Source organism: Rhinatrema bivittatum, chromosome 7 (assembly GCF_901001135.1).
Source record: "Rhinatrema bivittatum chromosome 7, aRhiBiv1.1, whole genome shotgun sequence".
In the NCBI taxonomy this organism is placed as follows: domain Eukaryota; kingdom Metazoa; phylum Chordata; class Amphibia; order Gymnophiona; family Rhinatrematidae; genus Rhinatrema; species Rhinatrema bivittatum.
The window spans coordinates 187,493,191-187,516,023 of record NC_042621.1 but is presented as its reverse complement, the minus strand read 5'-3'; the positions used below and the strand labels follow the sequence as shown (position 1 = coordinate 187,516,023).

General features: G+C 43.1%; 1 protein-coding gene across 1 annotated transcript in view; it reads right to left on the bottom strand.

The window, feature by feature from the left end:
* Positions 1-22,833, bottom strand: part of LOC115095641 (tyrosine-protein phosphatase non-receptor type 20-like) — a 154,503-nt gene that overhangs the window by 49,351 nt on the left and 82,319 nt on the right. Inside the window, exons 15-16 of the mRNA XM_029609638.1 lie at positions 11,637-11,847; positions 2,214-2,251 (exon numbers count right to left, since the gene is read on the bottom strand). Of these exons, the coding sequence (XP_029465498.1) occupies positions 2,214-2,251; positions 11,637-11,847 (249 nt within the window). The remainder of the gene's footprint in view (positions 1-2,213; positions 2,252-11,636; positions 11,848-22,833) is intronic.

Genomic DNA, 22,833 nt, shown 5'->3' with positions numbered 1-22,833 from the left:
TCTACCATATATATCAAATTCTTAAAAGATTAGATTGTATTATTAAACTGAAGAGGCTCGAAATAGCCCTATAAGCAGAGGTGGTGCTGATCAGCACTGTAATAGAGTTTAAATATGCTTCAAATAATGGAGGATAGTGTTGGCAATAAGACTGAGTTGTTGGGTAAAGAACATTAGAGATGTGGTTCGTTTTTTTCTGCCGGGTCGTTTTTTGACTCGGATACCTCTGGTAAATTTCGGGTTTTCTCGTTCCGTTTTTTGAAAAACGGAACGAGGAAACCCGAAACCGGGCCAAAAAACGAAACAGCAAAGGAAGCTTAAAAAAAACCCACCCCAAGCATTTAAAATCAGTTTTCTACATAAATACAAACTACCCCCCCCCATCCCGATCCCTCCCCAAGACTTACTAAGTACATCCCTGGTGGTCCAGCGGGGTCCCGGGTTCCATTTGCCCTCCGTGCCCGTGCTACTGCAAGCAAGCCGTGCTCTTTAAAATGGTGCCGAATAGCCTCTGAACTACCATGTCACAGGGGCTACCGGCGCCATTGGTCAGCCCCTGTCACATGGCCATCGGCGCCATCTTGTGCTCCTGTCATGTGACTGGAGCTGACCAATGGCGCCGAAAGCCTCTGTGACATAGTATGGGCAAAGACTATCGGCGCCATTTTGATTACTGGCAGCCGACAAAGAAATCGCTTTTGGACCCCCGCTGGACCCCCAGGGATTATTGGCAAGCCTTGGGGGGGTCAAGAGCCCCCTCCTGACCCCCCCAAGGCTTGCCAATAATCCCTGGGGGTCCAGCGGGGGTCCGAAAGCGATTTCGTTGTCGGCTGCCAGTAATCAAAATGGCGCCAATAGCCTTTGCCCATACTATGTCACAGAGGCTTTCGGCGCCATTGGTCAGCTCCAGTCACATGACAGGAGCACAAGATGGCGCCGATGGCCATGTGACAGGGGCTGACCAATGGCGCCGGTAGCCCCTGTGACATGGTAGTTCAGAGGCTATTCGGCACCATTTTAAAGAGCACGGCTTGCAGTAGCACGGGCGGCAAATGGAACCCGGGACCCCGCTGGACAGGACCACCAGGGATGTACTTCGTAGGTCTTGGGGAGAGATCGGGATCAGGGGGGGGGGTGTTGTATTATAGTTTATTTAAATGTTTGGGGTGGTTTGGGGTGGTTTTTAATAAAAAAAAAAAAAAGTGTCCCTCTCCCCATGCAAACCTGAAAAACGAAATTTCCCCGAAATTCGGGGAAAATTCTTTTCGGGTTTCGGGGTCTCCTAAACCACAACGAATTAGGAAATTTCGTTGTGATTTCCTAATTCTGGTGATAAACGAACCACATGTTTAAAGAACATGCGATGAGGTGCTGTTGGCTTGGGAATTGATATGCTTAAAGGCAACTGGGAAGATCGGATGGACCAAGAGTCTTTATCTGCTATCATCTACTATATCATAAGTATGTTCATTCATTGGAAATGAAATGGGAAATTTTAAGAAATGTTTTATTTCCTTTTTAAAACAAAAGGAAAGGAAAATGAACAGAATGTTGATTTGTTTATATTTTAAATATGGCTATCATCACTGCCAGATCTGCCCATTGCCCTCACACCCAGGCCCTTCCCCAGTCCTCCCTTGAAAAGTTCTTCAAAGGGCAGGGGGTGATCCCCAGTCACTCCTGCCCTACAATTATTGCAAATGGCACTGACAGACTGAGGCCAACACCACTGTAAAGTTTTGCCATACAAATGATACCAGCTTGGATCTGGCTGACACTATTTTATACAGCAAGATTTTAAAATGGCACCAGCCTCAGTCTGCCAGTGCCATTTGCAATAGTGGCAGCTGCAGGGCAAGAGCAACCAGGGAATCACTCCTGTCCATGAAGACATTTCCAACACAAGCGTAAGAAGATCAGGGAAGGGCCCAGGAGTGAGGCAGACTTTTTACTTTTGTTTTTCATTTTTTAAATCACATTTGTTTTACAGGAATAAAAAGAAATGCAATAAAACAAACAAACAAACAAACAAACAAAAAGATACAAAAATAATGTCTGCACACTCCTGCTATGTTATGACATATTGTGCTGTTGTCTATTAGGGATGTGCATTCGTTTAGAACGAATTAGGAAATTTCAACGAAATTGGTATCATATATAAATATTTACTCAGAAGAAGAACACTTCTCTTAACACAAATATCCTGCATTTACCATTGTGTTGTCCTTTAGGAACCACTGGATTGCCATTTCTGTAAGAAGAGCGAAAGGAAACATAAATAACAGAAGCAATTTTCAAAAGGTTTTATGTGCTTAAATGGGCTTCTGAGAGAATGTGGATGTATCCAGACATCACTAGGAATACCCAGTTAAGAAGGAAAGGTTTTCTGCAGATGGGCCCAGATGTAAAACAGCTGGGGGCCCATATGGTAGTTTACTTTCCCTGTAAATGTGTTGTTAAACATTTGAATAATAGGTATGTGTTCCTGGAACCTACAGATCTTAGAAAATTCCTGGATCCGAAGTTGCCAAGATAATTGAGCCCTGATTGGTCTTGGGTAATTAGAATATGCATCTATTTTACTATGAAAATGTTTTCTTTATATTGCTCCAGCTAGAAATATCTAGGATCATCAGATTCTTTATAATTTGGCATATAAATATTAGATTATATTGTTTTTTCTTTGTTTTTGGATTGCCTTATAAAAGATGGTTCATTTCTAATATTGCCATATCATTGACAAGTATGATTACTGTCTATAATTATTTTTAAAATGGATAAATAAAGAATTTTAAAAAATGGGCTTCTGAAAACTGCTACTTTTGTGCATGTAACTTCTTTGAAAATGCACTACATTGAGCTGGATTTTCAAAAGGTTTTACATCCATATGTGGGTTTTTGAAAATTGCTACAACATATGCTACTTTTACACACGTAACTTATTTGAAAATTCATGCCTATGAGTTTTTACTAATGTTTCTTATTCCTTTCTAACCATTTCTGGAAGTTGAGGAATATCTGGTCTCACCATGGTGCCTGTGACCTTTTTCTTGACAGAATACTGCAAAGCTGCTTGCAGCACCTGATCTTCTTCATCCAGGTATCAGCCAGACCTAATGCTGTTTAGCTTCAAAGATCTAATGAATTTATGCTCTTCCAGGCCAGTACTGCTAGGGGATTAGATACCTAATAGAGGATAATTAGGTCTTCCTGGCAAGTAACAGCGAAAATAACCTTTGAATTGGCACTTCTTGTATGTTAATTTCCCAGTAGGATAAGTAACATTAACAACACTGCAGGGTCTCTAATGGCCAGGAAGTTCCTTCTTTATCAGTCATTCACTGTAGAAATATTTTATTTTTTGACAACAAATTCAGTGTAACTCAAAGTGTGATCTTTGGTTGTCCTATCTTTATGGAACAAGACTGCCAAAAAACCCTGCAGTTTTATTTCAGATTCAGGGGTCAATTTACTAAGATGTGGTCATGAGCAGTAACACACATTATTTACTTATGGGTTCAATTTACTATTAATGCATGATAATTCACAATACCACATGCCATGCTTTAGTAAACAGACCCATATGTTAGCTGAAATTCAGCTCTGCTCATATGCCACCCCATAATTCAAGTTATTAAAATTCTGAGAAAATGTTCTCAGACCCTTTTTTGCCTATATTGATTTTAGATAATGTAATGTTTTTATATTTTGAGGGTTCTGATATTAGCAATATTTATAGTGTTTGTACTAATATGCACTAAACCGCTTTGAGTGAATTTCATATTAAAAAAGGTGGGTAATAAATCCAAGTAAATAAACAATTCTTATAATTTCATTGTATGGTATCAATGGGTAGCCTTGTATATAATACTTCATGTTTTGTATCTTTCCAGTACTGGTAAGATGTTTCAGTCATACAGCCATGCCATTTTTTTCATTCTTCAATGGCAAACTAAATTATAAATATTGTACTTGGGTCTAATATTTTAATCACCAAATAAAAGCAGTACTCTGTTTTGCTGATTCCTTTAAATGATTATTGTGAATACAAAAAAATTGAAAAGGAAAAAATAATTTAATTTTGTTAATAGGATAATTGTGACAAATTTGAATTTGGGACAAGATATTGCATTCTGAACAATGTATAGAAAGAAATCTTCTCATGCATTCTCTGTAAATTACACAGATAAGCTATTATGCCAGCTCTTAGTCAATTATATGCTTTCGCTCAGCTCATGATTTATGAGGCTTTCAATTCTGACTCCATAAAAGATTTATGTGCAGTTACTATATTATGGAAACAAATAATGAACTTTAGTTAAATAATTAACTTTTATGAATATAAGAATGCCTCTTCTTTATCTGCACCCAAAACTAACAACTGTTCAGTAAAGATTTTCCTGTACTTTAGGCTTATGACAACCTTATTGAGTAGAACCCTTATCATACTTAGGAGAGAAAGGTAAGGGAGCAAAGGATAGCATTCATAAACTACAAGGGATTACAGAAAGAGGAAGACAAGTGACTATGGGCCTTATTTTCTAAGGCTATCGCAGGCTTGTGCTAACAGCGCAAGCCTGCGATAGCTAGCGAAGGTAGTGCACACCTGCGCTACTTAAATCGGGGTGGAGTCGGCCCCAGAAGAGGAGGAGTCGGGGCGTCACCAGGGCCAACTCCACGAAGATGGCGGCGCCAGTGAAAAGGTAAGGGCCTTTTCGCATCCTATTTTGCGCCCAATAACTACACCTTCTATGGTGGCGCTATTGGGTGCGAAACCGGCAGCAATCGCACCACGGCGGTGCAATCGCTGCTGGCTAGCACAGGACCACCCCCCATTTCGATTCCCCGCCCCCCGTTAGCACGATTTTCTAAAGAATTGCAGGCCTGCGATACTTTAGAAAATGAGGCCCTATATCTGGAAAAGCTAAGAGAAGCTAGGAAAGTAGTCAGGAAAGCAAAGATGCAACTGGAAAAAATAGTTAATACAGTAAAACAGGAGGACAAGACTTTTTAAAATATATGTTAGTGATAGGAGGAAGTACAAAAATGATATTGTGAGACTCAGAGATGAAAGGCAGAAATATGTTGAGGTTGACTAGGAAAAAGCAGAATTGCATAGAGATGTGAATCGTGTGCCAGATCGTCTTAACGATCAGATTCGGCTGCGGGGGGGCTCAAATCTGATCGTTAAGATATGTGAATTGGAATCGTTCCGATTCCAATTCACATTTTTTTAGGAGGCCCGCACCGCAAAAAAAAAAAAAACACATCCGACCCTTTAAATCGACCCACCCACCCCCCCCGAACCGACCCGACCCATCGCTAATTATTTTTTTACAGAGGTCTGCGCCGCAAAAAAAACAAAAAAAACCATCCGACCCCTTAAATCGACCCGACCCATCGCTAATTATTTTTTTACGGAGGCCCGCGCCGCAAAAAAAACAAAAAAAACCCCATCCGACCCCTTAAATCGACCCCCCCCCCTCCCAACCCGACCCGACCCATCGCTATTTTTTTTTTTACGGAGGCCCGCGCCGCAAAAAAAAAACCAAAAAAACATCCAACCCTTTAAATCGACCCCCCCCTCCCGACCCCCCCAAAACCTTTTAAAGTTACCTGGTGGTCCAGGGGGGCCTTGGAGACCTTGGGGAGAGATCCAGGGGGGCCTCGGGGAGAGGAGAGATCCAGGGGGGCCTCGGGGAAAGATTTCCCAGGCATCACCTGCTCTAAAAAAAAAAAAAAAAAATGGCGCCGATGCCCCTTTGCCCTTACCATGTGACAGGGTATCCGTGCCATTGGCTGGCCCCTGTCACATGGTAGGAGCACTGGATGGCCAGCGCCATCTTTAAAGATGGCGCCGGCCATCTTTACTCATCAGCCCATAGTATACTATGGGCTGATGAGTAAAGATGGCACTATCCAGGAGCACTGGATCCCTATCCAGGAGCACTGGATGGCCAGCGCCATCTTTAAAGATGGCGCCGGCCATCTTTACTCATCAGCCCATAGTATACTATGGGCTGATGAGTAAAGATGGCACCGGACATCCAGTGCTCCTACCATGTGACAGGGGCCGGCCAATGGCACGGATACCCTATCACATGGTAAGGGCAAAGGGGCATCGGCGTCATTTTTTTTTTTTTTTAGAACAGCTGATGCCTGGGAAATCTTTCCCCGAGGCCCCCCTGGATCTCTCCTCTCCCCGAGGCCCCCCTGGCTCTCTCCCCGAGGCCCCCCTAGGACCCCCTGGACCACCAGGTAACTTTAAAAGGTTTTGGGGGGGTCGATTTAAAGGGTCGGATGGGTTTTTTTTTTCTTGCGGCGCGGGCCTCCGTAAAAAAAAAATAGCGATGGGTCGGGTCGGGAGGGGGGGGTTGATTTAAGGGGTCGGATGGGTTTTTTTGGGTTTTTTTGCGGCGCGGGCCTCCGTAAAAAAATAATTAGCGATGGGTCGGGTCGGGAGGGGGGGGTGTCGATTTAAAGGGTCAGATGGGGTTTTTTTTTTTTTTTTGCGGCACGGGCCTCCGTAAAAAAAAAAATAGCGATGGGTCGGGTCGGGTCGATTTAAAGGGTCAGGGTGGGTTTAGGGGCTTTTTTGGTGTGCCCTATTTAATGATACAATACAAATGCCCCTGACGATAAATCGTGGGCATTTGTATTGTATCGTGCACTCTAACGATTTTGGACGATTTTAAAATTATCTGACGATAATTTTAATCGTTCAAAAACGATTCACATCCCTAGAATTGCATAACAAATATTTCTGTCAGGTTTTCACTGATGAGAGGCCAGGAGTATTACCATAGAAAATGGACACAAATAGGATTGAAAGCAAGATAAACCTCAAAAGGATTTTCAGAAGACTGCATTTGAAAGGAGCATGTTAAACTAAAAGTAGATAAAGCAATGGGGCTAGACAGGAAACAACCAAGGTATTGAGGGAAACTCTGGCAACTCCACTAGCTGATATTTTTCAGTGCTTTTTTTAGAATTGAGAATAGTTCTGGAGAACTAGACAGGTGGATATGGTTCCTCTTCAGAAAAGAAATAAAGAAGAGGCTGGCTACTACAGGCTGCTTAGTCTGATCTATGTGGTGAGTAAATTAATGGAATCTCTGATAAAACAAAGCATAGTGTAGTTTCTGGAATCAAATGGATTACAAGATCCAAGCTAGCATGATTTTACTAGAGACAGGTCTTAGCAGATGAATATGATCAATTTCTTTGATTGGGTGACCAGAGAGTTGGATTGGGGAGAGCATTACATTTTAGGGATGTGCATTCATTTTGAACGAATGCACAATCCGCAATGTATATGTCCCTATTCGTTGCATTTGTGGGTCCATGAAACTTATGGCGAACCCCCACGAATGCATTATATCTTTAACGAATAAAACCCTCACCCTCCTGACCCCCTCCCCACCCCAAGACTTGCCAAAAATCCCTGGTGGTCCAGTGGGGATCCTGGAGCAATCTCCTTCACTCGGACCATCGGCTGCCGGTATTAAAAATGGCGATGATAGCCTTTGCCCTTACTATGTCACAGGGGCTACCGGTGCCATTGGTCGGCCCCTGTCACATGATAGGAACAATGGACAGCCGGCGCCATCTTGTGCTTCTACCATGTGACAGGGGCCGACCAATGGCACCGGTAGCCCCTGTGACATAGTAAGGGCAAAGGCTATCGGCGCCATTTTGAATACTGGCAGCTGACGGCCCGAGTGCAGGAGATCACTCCAGGATCCCTGCTGGACTATCAGGGACTTTTGGCAAGTCTTGGGGGGGGTCAGGAGGGTGGGAGGTTGTAGTTAATTACATTTAAAGGGTTGGGATGGGTTTTTTTTTTTGTTTTTCCAACTTTAATGGAAAAAGAATACCGAATCCAACTAATGGATGAATCGGGTTTCCCCGAAAATGAAAGCAACGGATTTGGGTCCCGGCACAACGAATACCGAATATCAACACATTTTTTCCTTCTGCACATCCCTATTAAATTTAGGGCAGGATTTTAAGAGGTACGCCCGATTTTATAACATGCATGTGCCGAGCCCTAGGGGAGCCCTGATGGCTTTCCTTGTTCCCTTTGAGGCCTGTGCAAAATAGGCTCGGTGCACGCAGGAGCACGTAACCCTTTTAAAATCCGCCCCTAAGTGTACTTGGTTTTTATTAAGGCCTTTGACATGGTTCTGAATAGGCGACTTATAAATAAACTGAATGCCCATCGTGTGGGCCATATCATGACTGACTGGATTAGAAACTGGTTGAAGAGGTGACAAGGGTAGTGGTAAATGATGTTTACTCATAGGGCAGGGGCATTACTAGGGATGTACCAGAAGGACCAATCCTTGGACCAGTACAACATTTTCATAAGTGATATTGAGGAAAGATTATCAGGAAAGGTTTGACTTTTTGCGGATGTTAATAAAATCTAAAATAGGGTAGATGTCCAGGAGGTATCTAGTGAAGTTTGAATAATGGTCATGAGTCTGGAAGCTAATATTTAATGCTAAAAAAATGCAGAGTCATGCATTTGAGCTGCAAAATCCTAAGAGTATAGGGTATGGTATAGGAGGTGAAATTCTTCTGAGCACAAAACAAGAGCAGAATCTGCTGGTGATCATAGCTAATGATCTTAAGATGATCAAACAGGTAGATAAAAGCATTAGTTAGTAAATGCTAGAAAGATGTTTGGTTACATAGGGAGAGGAATGGTCAGCAGGAAAAAAGAGGTGATATTGTCACTGAGTAAGTCCCTGGTGAGACCTCATTTGGAATACAAACTGGATTCAGTTGATCCAGCATATGGCTACTAAAATGGTCAGTGGTGTTTGTTTTAAAGCATATGGGGACAAACTTAAAGATCTAAATATGTATACCTTAGAGGAAGGGTTCTCAATCCAGTCCTTGAGATATACCTAGCCAGTCAGGTTTTCAGGATCTCCCCAATGAATATGTATGAGATGTATTTGCATAAAATGGAGGAAGTGCATGCACATCTACTTCATGCATATTTATTGTGGGGTAGATTTTCAAAGGGTTGCGCACGTAAGATACGCGGGCAACCCCCGAAAACCTACCCCCTGCCTTCCCCTGTGCACGCTGAGCCTATCTTGCATAGGCTTGGCGGCGCGCGCAAGCCCCGGGATGCGCTTATGTCCCGGGGCTTGCAAAAAGGGGCGGGGTGTGGGTGGTCCGGGGTGGTCCGGGGTGGGGCGTGGCCTGAGCTTCCAGGCACAGCAGTCATTTGCCGCTGTGCCTGGGATCGCGGGCCGGCCGTTGGCCGGCATGCGTAAATTACACCTGCCGGGAGGCAGGCGTAACTTCTTCAACAAAGGTAAGGGGGGGGGGTCTAGGTAGGGCTGGGGGGCGAATTAGGTATGGGAAGGGAGGGGAAGGTGCGGGGGGGGGGTGGAAGGAAAGGTTTCCCACCCCCCCCCCGAGGCAGCTCCTTTTTCGGAGCAGCTTCGGAGGGAACGGAGGCAGGCTGTTCAGTTCGGCGCGCGCAAGTTGCACAATTGTGCACCCCCTTGCGCGCGCCGACCCTGGATTTTATAACATGCGCGGGGCTGCGCGTGCATGTTATAAAATCAGGCGTAGATTTGTTCTTGCCGGGTTGCGCGAACAAATCTGCCCCGTGGATTTAGTTATTTATTTATTTATTTATTTATTTATTTACAGTTTTTATATACCGGCATTCATGATAAAATCACATCATGCTGGTTTACATTAAAACAGTGGTGCATAGAAAGAAAAAACAAACTGGAACTGTAGTGCGGAAGAAAGCAGTTACAAAAAACAGGGATGCTTAAACTGGGAGAGGATATCCTGAAAACCTGGATATCCTGAAAACCTGACTGGCTAGGTGTGTTCCAAGGACTGAGTGCAGAACTATTGCTCTAGAAGAAAGATAGGATAGGGGAGATACCTTCAAGGTGTCACTGCTCAGGTGGTCTTTTTTCAACAGAAAAGAGACCTAGAACAAGGGGTGATGGGATGATAATAAAAGTAGATAGACAAAGTAGTTATCTAAGGAATACTTCTTTATAGAGAGGGTGGTGGATACTTGGAACAGTCATCCAGTGGAGGTGGTGGAGACAAAGACAGTATTTGAATTCAAGACACCATGATTTAAGCATAGGGGATATCTGAGGGAATGCTAGGGATTTTAGAGTTGAGCAGTTGATGTGGATGCGCAGACTGGATAGGCCATTAAGATTTTTTTCTGCCATCACATTTGTATGTTTCTAAAAGTAGAATGTTTTCACTATGACTGGAGGCAGCAGTGTTTCAAAAAATGGGAGAAAGGATATAGAGGGCAATGTTATGACCTGGGCTGAAAGGATGGGTAAAAAGACATATATGTGGTAGGGATGTGAATCGTTTTTTGACGATTTAAAATATCGTCCGATATATTTTAAATCGTCAAAAATCGTTAGAGGCAATATTTAATAGGAATTCCCCCGATTTATCGTCAAAAATCGTAAATCGGGGGAAAGGGGAGGGGAAGGGGGAGGGCGGGAAAACTGGCACACTAAAACAACCCTAAAACCCACCCCGACCCTTTAAAATAAATCCCCCACCCTCCCGAACCCCCCCCCCAAAATGCCTTAAATTACCTGGGGTCCAGTGGGGGGGCCCCGGTGTGATCTTTTACTCTCGGGCCTCCGGTGCGTTGTAGAAATGGTGCCGGCGCTACCTTTGCCCTGTCATATGACAGGGCCGTATGGCCGGCGCCATTTTGTACGGCAAAACGATTCGAGTGCAGGAGGTCGTTCCCGGACCCCCGCTGGACGTTTGGCAAGTCTTGTGGGGGTCAGGAGGCCCCCCCAAGCTGGCCAAAAGTCCCTGGGGGTCCAGCGGGGGTCCGGGAGCGATCTCCTACGCTCCTGACGTCGGGGGCCAAAAAACAAAATGGCACCAGCGCTACCTTTGCCCTGACAGGGCAAAGGTAGCGCCGGCGCCATTTCTACAACGCACCGGAGGCCTGAGAATAAAAGATCACACCGGGACCCCCCCTCTGGACCCCAGGTAATTTAAGGCATTTTGGGGGGGTTCGGAATGGTGGGGGATTTATTTTAAAGGGTCGGGGTGGGTTTTAAGGATGTTTTAGTGTGCCGGTTTTCCCGCCCTCCCCCGATTTACGATTTACACGATATTTAAAGAAACAAAACCGCGATGATCCGATTCCCTCCCCCCCCAGCCGAAATCGATCGTTAAGACGATCGATCACACGATTCACATCTCTAATATGTGGGGTAGGGTAAGTAGAGGCAAGTTACTGTTCATTTAAATATACAAATTTATACTCTCAACCAGAGAGGAAGACAACTGGGCAGAATCGATGGGCCAATTTGTTCTTAACTGTCATCATCTACCATATTACCATGTAACCACATTAACCATATCCTCAATTCTGCATAAAGCCTGAGCCACATCCTGTAAATAAGCAAATTAATTAACTGAATATCTGGAATTATTTAGAAAACAGCATTTTTTATACTGCTACACAAAAAGATATTCTGGCTAGCTCCAGCAATATTTTATTCTGTCCTGTGGAAATTAAGTCCGATTTATAATTTTTTGCAGCCTTTTAATTTAATAATCAGTTCTATGACTACATATGAGAATGAACTTACCGTATTGCCTTGATTTGAACAAGTTGATCAGCTGCCTCCAAAATTCTTACAGCATCATCTAAGTACATGCCATCTGTGCAAAGGCCACAAATGGAGAGAATTTGATCCTCTGGTTGCAGGCTGCCTTCCTTACTAGCAGGAGAGTTTGGCACAATTTCTAGAATATTAATAACTTGCAATTGGCTGCCAGCTCCTCCAGCCAACTTTAACCCTAGGATAAGACAAATAAGAAGAAATTACTACTTACCTGATAATTTCCTTTTCTTTAATAAGGACAGGTGAATCCAAAACCAGTGGATGATTGTTTTACACATGAACCAGCAGTTGGAGATGGAGCAAAGCTGACATCACAGTATATATATACCCCTGCAGTGACATCAGCCCACCAGTATTCTCAGAAAAAGCCTACTGTGGACAAACTAACAGAACTTCAAAAAATGAATCTGGCCTCTCACCCAATTGATGCTATCCTAACTAAACTAATTAAATTAGTTTCTAACATTATTGCTAGGCCAATTGCAGATATTATAAATCTTTCACTAAATGAAGGCATTTTCCCTGACAAATTAAAATGTGCAGTGATTAAACCTACTCTCAAAAAATCTCATCTTGACCAATCTAACAGTGCCAACTTTAGACCTATATCCAATCTCCCCTTCATAGCCAAAATATTAGAAAAATTAATTAATCAGCATCTCCAAGAACAACTTGAAAAACATAAAACACTTTTTCCAGCTCAGCATGGTTTCAGAAGTACTCTCAGCATGGAAACCCTATTAATATCTCTCTCTAATTTAATCCTAAAAGGATTAGACAATGGACAAAAATTCATCCTTATTCTCCTTGATATTTCTGCTGCCTTTGACACCGTAAACCATAATTTTCTTCTGAAAAGACTAGAGGAAATTGGTTTATGTGATACCACTATCAACTGGTTCACATCATACCTATGCAATAGATCGTACATAGTCAAAACTAATTACAAGAAATCCAAACTAATTCCTCTTCCACATAGAGTCCCTCAAGGTTCTTCATTATCTTCAACACTTTTTAATATATATTTACTCCCACTATGTAAACTCCTATCTGATCTTAAATTATCATATTACATTTATGCAGACGATGTTCAAATTATTCTCCCAATAAATAACAACATTTCTAATACTCTTAACCTTTGGAGCACCTACCTCACTACAATCCAACATCTATTAATATAATTGGCCCTCACTCTCAATCACAATAAAACAGAAATTCTCTATATCTGTAATAAATCCTCACCTTTAATTGACCTCCATCTTAATAACTATATAACTAACAAAAAAAGTCTACTCAACGTAAGAGATCTAGGAGTCAATTTAGACTCAGAACTAAAGAACTAAAGAAATTAAACCCCTCCTCTCACACCTCCGATACTATTCCCACCAAAGCCCTATTAGCCATCCCAAGCACCATAGCTATACCCCTAGCTGACATAATTAATTGTTCAATCGCCACTGGCAAAGTCCCTAAACCACTGAAGCAGGCTGTAATTAAACCCATCCTAAAAAAACACAATCTCGATCCAACCGACCCATATCCAACCTCCCCTTTCTAGCAAAAATCTTGGAAAAAGTTGTTAACAAACAGCTTTCAGAACACCTGGAAGCACATAACATCTTATATGACTCACAATTTGGTTTCCGCAAACACTTTAACACGGAAATACTCCTACTCTCACTCACAGACACGGTCCTTAAAGGATTAGACCACGGACAATCATACATACCAGCTTTACTTGACATATCTGCTGCTTTTGATACTGTCAATCACAACATCCTAATCAATCTACAATCAGAAATCAGCATCACAGGTCTTGCCCTGCAATGGTTCATATCCTATCTAGAAAACAGATACTACATAGTCACAATTGGTAAATCGGAATCCTCCCCCACTCAACTCACTCAAGGCGTACCCCAAGGATCCTCCCTCTCTTCTACCCTCTGCCATCTCCTCTCCAGGCTTGGTTTACCACACTCCATCTACGCAGTCGATGTGCAAATCCTCATACCCATTCAAGACTCAATTGGCAACGCACTCAAAATCTGGGAGAACTGTCTCAGCGAGATTAACCGACTACTAAACAATCTCCACCTAGCACTGAATCCCGCAAATATGGAACTCCTCATCATATCACCACCCAAAATCACTATCCCCCTTCCTACCATCACCCCCTCTCCCCCCCTCAAGGAAAATGTTTGAAGCCTTGGGGTCATCATTGATAACCATCTCAACCTGAACAAATTTATTAACACAATAATAAGGGAATCCTATTTCAAGCTCCAGGTCCTTAAAAAACTCAAACCCCTCCTTCACCTCAGTGACTTCCACACCATACTTCAGGCCACCATCCTATCAAAGATCGATTACTGTAACTCTCTACTCCTCGGTCTCCCTGAATCCACAACCAAATCTCTCCAAATTTTGCTAAATACAGCAGCTAGAATACTTACCAACACCCGCAGATCAGATCACATTACCCCCATCTTCAAGGAGCTCCATTGGCTCCCAATACCTCAATGCATCATCTACAAAAATCTCTCTATCATAAACAAAACCATTCACAACTGCAATAAGCACTGGCTTGGCAACTCCCTACGCCTTCTTTCCTCCAACTGCCCCACCAGAAACGCATACAAAGGTACCTTATACACCCCCTCGCCAAGAACTTACAGCCTGCTCTCCATGAAAGAGCGTGCCCTTTCCAATGCAGGACTCTCCCTCTGGAATTCCATGCCAGCCAACCTTCGTCTGGAGCCTAGCTCACAAAAATTCCCAAAAAAAAAAACTAAAGATATGGCTCTTTAGAAAAGCTTTCCCTGAATAAATATTCCTCCCCATCCCCCCCCCCCCCCCCCCTCCCCCCCCCCCCCTTCGTATCCATCCGCTCATCCCTAGAAGGTGCCCTCTCCCCTACTTACTCTTACTTGTTTGATGCCTCCCTACCAGATTCCCCCCAACCTCTCCCCTGCTTGACCTATTGTTAATAGCGTATAAATCTCTTAACTCTACAATGTTTCTCTATTCTTTGCTTTTGTCCCCCCCCCCCCCCCAGTTTTTCTCCCTGTTAATTGTGATTCTGTTTCTCAAGTTTTATTGTAAACTGATATGATGTTCTTATGAATATCAGTCTATAAAAGCCTATAAATAAATAAATATTAATAATATCATAAAGGAAGGCTTCTATAAGCTTCAAATATTAAAAAGGATTAAACCTCTCCTTCATCACCATAATTATCGCATTGTCTTGCAAACCCTTTTATTTTCTAAATTAGATTATTGTAATGCAATTCTTCCACCATTGCACCGCTTCAACTCTTACAAAATGCTGCGGCAAGATTACTCAGCAACCTCAAAAGATCAGATCACATTACTCCAGTTCTAAAAGAACTAAACTGGTTGCCAATATTTTATAGAATTCAATACAAGGCCTTATCTCTTATTCATAAAACTTTGTATAATTACAAGATGAATTGGATGGATACAACATTTTTCTTTCAAGTTTCAAAAATAAATTTACATTCCACAAACACTGGTCTCCTTGAAGCGCCCTCTCCAAAACTGTCCCGCCTCACTTCAACAAGACAACGTGCCTTCTCAATAGCCGGACCACTCTTATGGAATACCCTTCCAACTGATCTGAGACTTGAATCATCCTCACAAACTTTTTAAAAGAATCTAAAAACATGACTTTTTCAAAAAGCATTTATAACATGATAAGAATTAACACCTAATTCTAACTTATTTATCTCTCTTTTTATTTCTCCTTCTCTGTTTTATTATTTTCTGTTTTACTTTCTATCACAATGTAACCTCTCTAATTTTTGTTATATGTAAACCGATGTGATGACTTTAGTTGAATGTCGGTATATAAAAAACGAATACATAAATAAATAAATAAATAAAACTTGATTATTAACAGATAACCATTCCAGCAGTCAGCCAACAGGAAAATACTGAGCTCAGTTCATTTGCTCTAGGGGGATGTGAGCTCTTGGGCCACGGCGCAGCTCAGAGAGGAGCCCCAAGGCACACACCATAGGAGGCGAGAGAGTCCAAGCATGGGCTGGAGCTGGAACAAGGCTGGATCAGGATCGAGACTTGGAACATCCAAGGAACTAGAACAAGGCAGGCTCAGACCTCCACTGAACCTGAACGCACAGGTGAGACCCAGCAATCCAATGCTGGTCTCAAGAGTAGCCCTCTGACCACTTGGTAGCCCTTCCAGGCCCACCGCTTGGGAATGACGAGTGCGTGAGGCCAGACAGAGGCTGAAGGCAGGAACATGACGAGATATGGAACTGAGGGACTTGGAAGACTTAGACGAAGACTCGAGGGAAGACTCAGACGAGGATTAGGGATTCAGGTACTAGTACAGGGTGAGTACTGCACCACAACGCGCCTTACACAGCCGCCCATGGTTGGTTGCGGACCAGGCTGGAAGTGAAACAGACTCCAGATGAGAAGGTGAAGACTTGAGTTGGAAACATGAAGAAGATTCAGGAGAGGCCTGCATGGAGGCACACCCTACACAGCCATCTGTGGCTGGTTGCGGACCACACTGAAGCAGAGCAGGCTCTGGCTTGAGTCTGGGGCATGGATGGAAGCAGGAACAAGGAACTCCAAAGACCAGGAACAGGATTCAAGGATTCAAGACTCAGGATTCAAGGATTCAGAACTCAGATTCAGGAACAGACTTAGGCATTAAAAGCAAGGGCCTTCCGGAGACTTGCGCTGCAGATGTGAAGACAGGCCTTGTGTCACGAAGCGCCCTACATAGACCCCCATAGGCTGGTAATGGACCATGACGGTGGCACGCCAGGAAAGGTGGACGAGCAGGAAACCTGGAAGCAGGATCGAGAGCCGGAGATGGGAACATCAGGACCAGGACTGGAACAGCAGGCACACGGAACGCTGGAAAATGGAACATCAGGAACACGGAACAGGCAATGAAGGAGCTACAATGAGGAACAGGAATATTCATAGAGACCAGGAACATCTAACGAAGAACACGAAACCATCTGGACAGGAGCAGATGATGGAAGACCTTGTCGGACAGAAGAAGCATGGACGACCATGAAGATCCGATGTGAAGGCCCTGAAGAGTGGAAGCAGAGCCATTTTATAGGGCTAATGAAGAAACTTGTTGATGACATCATCTGTTGGGGCTGCGGGGCTTTTCCCACCGCTGGCCCTTTAAATGTTGATCAGAGGCGCATGCACGCATGCCTATGCAGGAACCCGGGACAGGCAGCAATATTGGTGGCGTTCCTGCTGCATAGCTGGATGCAATGGCGGCAGCACTCCCGCCGCGAGATGAACAGAGATGGCGGCACCAGGGCCATGAAGAGGAACAGTGGCGGTGGTCTGGGGCGGCATAGGCCACAACAAAGAAGGGACTGGCGGCAGCGTGGCAGCTCCTCAGCTGCGGAGAAGGGAAAGGTCTGGAGCAGCATCGGGCCAAGGTGAGTGAGGCTGCTTGAGGTTGGGACCCACGAGCAGCAGAACACAACACTTGTCCCCCTTTAAAATTAACTTCTGGGGTCCCCATTCAAGATCAATTAACTCTTGAATGGCCTTCATAATAGGGAAGAAATATGAAGCTTTACACAAGGAAATCAAAATGGGATCTTTCTTTGGCTCAGACAAGGATTCTGCCCCAGGTACTCCCCAGCATTTTCAATGTCTGGGAAATCAGAGCTGGTAACTCATCTCTATGAAAGAACCACAACATAGTTCTATATGAATCCAATCCCAGAGGAATTTTCTCATTCTTCAGGGAATAAGGATCAGTCTCATCATTCATGTCATCTGGGTCCCAATCGGGAAGTCCGGCTCCAGGCGTACACTTACGCTTACCCGCAGCACCAGGCATGCGGGATTTCACTGCCTACAGTCTTGATTTATTAAGATTGGCCGGGGCTGAGGACTGTGCCTGAAGGAAGGAGTGCAGTCCTTGAAAAAATTCTACCCAAGAAAAGGCAGAAGGATCAATGCCAAAACCAGGGGGCAGCTGTCCTATGCCTACAGAACTACCTTCCTCCATTGACGAACTAGTTAGGGGAGCTCTAAAATCAGGTGACCCTTCTGGCAGCTCTTTCTCCATTCCTGTACCAGGCTGGGAATAACCAAGCTTAGTAAAATCAGATGGAGGTAATTCTCCCTGAGCCTCCAAACAATGCTGACACAAATTAGAGGGAACACCAGGCTGAGATGCCCGAATATGACAAACAACACATAAGGCAAGGAATTTAGGCTTCTTCGCTACAGGTGCCATTAGACTGCCTATACACCCTAACAGGCTTCTAACAGTGCACCCAAAAATATTAGGGCTCAACACTGTGCCTATATAAGTGCCCTAAACTGAGTTCCCCAGCACACTCAGATAGTGCATGTAAAAAAGCACATGTGTGTTGCCCTGGAAGGTACTTCTATGCGACCAACTTGGCAGCCAATTAGGCACACAACAGGCCACACAGTCAGATGCACAAGCACAATCCGACCGAAACTGAAGAGGACAGTCTGTAGCACACAAAAACACATGAAGACACCGCCGCGGCCTACCACACGGCAAACCAGATGAGCCTTAGAGCAGGGCCTAGTAAAAATGACTGCTCAACCCACCAGGCTGCCCCGTCCCCTGAACTCCACTGGAGGAGGGAATGACCACCAGATTGCACAGTGAGCACAGAGACCAGTTGGGGGGGGGGGGGGGGGAGAGGAATCTCTATTCAACTCCCCTTCTCTTTATTATTTATTTTAAAATTACCCTTTACCTTGCGTACAAGGTCGGTCTCCGGCTGTGGGGGGAGAGAGCATAAACTTTCCTGCACCCGCTTGCTCTTCAGCAGTTAATTTTTTTTTTGTACAGCTAAGTCCATGCCAGTTGAAAAACCAGCTACCAGACCAAGGCACTCATCTGAGGGACCATGGAAATCACCTCAAGAATTCTCAACTGAGGGAGGGACCATAAGGTATCACAACAAGAGAGCAGGGTGAATAATATTTCTCTTCTCCCTTTCTTTTTTTAAGCAATCCCCAGTAGGGAGATGCACATCTACCATCTGCTGGAGATGGAGAATACTGGCAGGCTGATGTCACTACAGGGGCATATATACTGTGATGTCAGCTTTACTCCATCTCTGTCTGCTGGTAGAGGTGCATAACCCACTGGTTCTGGATTCACCTGTCTATATGCTAAGAAAATGTGTTTTATTGAGTTGTTACTAATATTACACTATGTAAACACAGTTCAGCATCATGCACATTCTCTTACATCCTTATCCAGTTTTCAAAAGGACCTTTTTATTGATCGAGTGGATAATTGGGATGATGCAAACAGACAAATACCAGTAGTCATTGTCAGGAATGAAAGAAAAATACAGTTTCATATCAGAACTACTGCAAAGCCATTTTTTGTAAAAATTAATGTGTTATTGCATAGTACAGCTATAAGAAATGCTTAAGTATTAATGTGAGGTATATGCAGTAGAAATTGATAGAAAAAAATGAACTAATATACAAGTTAGTGAAAGAGTTGCAGAATTGTTTTAAGTATGCTTATAGGACATCATGTCTATAAGAAATCTATGCAACTGTATATGCTTTTGTGAGACATGCAATACTATATAAGAAAAAGAAGGACCAATCACTCCAAATTACAATAAACAATAATATAAAATGAGACATTTAGGCTTACCTGATAATTTCTTTTCTTTGATTCTAGTGATAGCAGTAAAAATGCATGGGTTGTGCTCACCAATCAGCTGATAGAGACAGAGACTAACAAGTTTGTTGATGTCACTCCTTATAGGCTCAAATGCTGACTAAACCTGCCAACATCCTCTGTAACAAGCTAAGAATAATCTATCAAAACTCTCCCTCCCCCCATCCAGGGAGCTTCTCAGAGAGATAAAACAAAAGAACTTTATTGCAAGATAGAATAAATTTACAGGAATAAACAACAGACTTACCACTCTTCACATATCAAAAACAATACAAGAAACCTCTTCCTAAAATATAACAATCAGCTGAGTCCAGCCATACCTGGACTGGAATGACTGGACTCAAGGAAAGGAAATAATCAGGTAAATCTAAATTTCTCCTTCCTTTTCATCCAGCCACACTAGATTTCCCTCAAGTGAGCATGACACTGCCAAATCCGCTCTCAAAATCTCTAAGCCAAAGGAAGATTCCTCCTTGGCTCAAACATCCAGTCAAAAATGCTTTGAAAAAAGAATTTAAGGAACACTAGGTCACCATATATGAATATATTGGGATTGAAGAGAGTTAAAAAATTGAAAAAATTGAAATTTATTCAAACAATATACATTATCGTCTTCACCGTGATTGGTTCAATGAGAGTTTATATTTTTTAAATACTACCTTTTGAAATTCCATCAGAATAAGTATAATATATGCATGTTTAAAGACCTTGACCGCAGATGATTAAAAGACCGGAAGGCCTCCTTTTGAGTATTGGGTAGGCACGTCGCCAGGCTTGATGATGCGACATATATAATACTGATAATAACCATTATAGTAAATATTGTGAGTGTTGATAAAAGACCAAGTAGTTGTTCTGAGGTTTTCCTTTTTGGAAGTATATTTCTTGGGTGGAAAACATATTAAGCTCTTTCTTTTTTCTTTGATTTATATATGCCACTGCCATCAGGCTGTCTGACAAAATCCTAACTGACCTCATAGGAGAGGCGCAAAATGAAGAAATGCCAACCTTATTGCTCTGGTTTCTAAGTGATTGATGGGACACTTGGCTTTTTCTGCTGTCTAAAATCTTTGAGCCAGCAGACCTTGACAATGGGCAAGCCAATCCAACAGGCTGGCATCTGTTATCACTGTAACCCACAATGAAGATTCAAGTTCCACTCCCTTCTCCAAATTTAACCTTGCCTGTGCTGGGAGTGTCAATGCATAAGCCTGTAACCGTGGATCCCCTTGGTATAGGAAGGCCCTCCGCAGGAGCGTCATATGGGTTCTTCCCCAGGGAACCAGATCCAAGGTCGCTACATTAGAACCCAAAACCTGTAGATAACCCCACACCATATGTCTCCTGAATCCCAACTTGATTTTGTAGCTTTTGGCTCTTCTGTACTGTTAACTGAATGCAAGCTCTCTTTGTGTCAAACCGAGCTCTCAAATACTCCAGAGACTGAAAGGCTAGCAACTTGCTTTTGCAAAAATTCACTACCCAACCCAGTTCCTTCAACATCAAAGCCACTATGGTCATATCTACCTCACTTTTTTGAGCAATCGTAGCCTGAATTAGCTAACCTTTCAGATAAGGGTGACCCAAAATACCCTCTCTATGCAAGGCAGCTGTCACTACAAATCACCTTGGAAAAGGTTTTCTGAGCTGTGGTCAATCCAAAGAGAAAGGCCCAATACTGAATGTGGCTTCCCAGAACCACAAACAAAGATACCTCTGATGATTTTCCTTTATGGGAATGCACAGATACTTTTCCATCAGATCTAGAGATGCCAGGAATTCTCCTTGCCTCACCGCCACTATGACAGACTTCAAAGTCTCCATCCTAAAATGAAGAATTTTCAGGGACTTGCTGACTACTTCAAATCCAGAATAGGATGAAAAACCCCATCTTTATGGAGTCCATACAGTAAACTGAATATCGACCGTGACCCCATTGTGCAACTGGGACTGGTACTACTACCCTAAATGTGAAGAAGCCAATCAAGTGCTCCTCTGCTTCCTTTTTCAAGGCAGAGTGACAGGTTACCCCCCATGCCTTCTACTACATTTAACAAAAGACATGGGAGTAACCTGCATGGAGTGGCAGTTACTACCATGAGCAACTTGCTGGGCAGACTGGATAGACCATTTGGTATTTATCTGCTATCATTACTATTTTACTATGTTACAAGGGGAAACCATAAAAGTGTCTGAAACAGGATGGAAAAACTTCAAAGTATACCCATTCTGAATGATGTTCAAGATCCATTGATCTTAAGGGTTGCGGACCCTTACCATGGTAAAACCTTGTAACTGACCACCTATTCACTGTTCCATAAGACAGGCCCCTAAAAGTTTATTAGAGGCTAGGGGAGTTTCCAGCACCCCCTGAAATTCCTTCCTTATCTCTCCTTTTGGAGTTCCAAAAGGACTGGAATCTGCCATAAGAACTAGACATCTGAGCAGTCAAAGATCAACTTGATTTATTCCTCTTTGACTCTCGAAAGCGATTCCTGGAAGGCAACTGACAAGACAACAATTTAGGCTTATCCTTCGGGGGTCTAGGCACCTTGAATATACAGTCTTTTGCCACCTTCTCGAGATCTTCACCAAAGACAAGAGCCCCCTTGAATGGAAGTTTAAATTAGTCTTAGAAATCAAAGCTGCTGATCAGTTTTGCAGTCACAGCAAACATCTAGCTACCATAATAGAGACCATGCTCTAGTTGAAAGAGGCATCTGCCAAAAAGCCTGCTTCTGGTTCCATCTGAGATACCTCATCTGAACCCATGCCCCCTATAAAAATCTTCTGGATTCACTAAGATAAATGTAAACCTGCCCTATCTATTATACAGCTATATCCTGCAACCTGCATGGCAACACTAGAAGTTTCAAAGGCCTGTTTAATAATAACTTCTATCTTCCTGCCTTGCGGATCCTTTAGGGTGGTGCCTTCCTCCACAGGGTTAGTGGTCCTTTTCATGACTGCACAAACCAATGTGTCCACTTTGGAAACCATATACTTCTCTCTTCCTTGGAAAACAAAGGGATACAATTTTTCCAGGGACCAACCTCCCTTATAATTGGTCTCAGGACAATTCCATTCTAAAGAGATTAAGACTTTCACTGATCTATACAATGGAAAAGCATAGTAGGCTTATGCAAACTTTTATAAATTGGATCATTAGCTAAAATAGGACCTTCCTTTCCTTTTTCTTCTTAAATATTTAGCAGTCACAAAGAAAGCCCCTCCCTTTCAAAAAAATCAGACTATAGCAGAGCCATCTTCCTCTTCGGGGGCTGTAACTGCCTTTTAGGAATTTAAAATATACCAGAGAATCATTTGACTTGGAGGACCTACTTTCCTCCATCTCTTCATCTTCTTCCTCCTTACCTTCTTTCATCCAGAATGCTCAGAACACAATGTCTTGGTTGGAGGAGGGGAATCACAGAA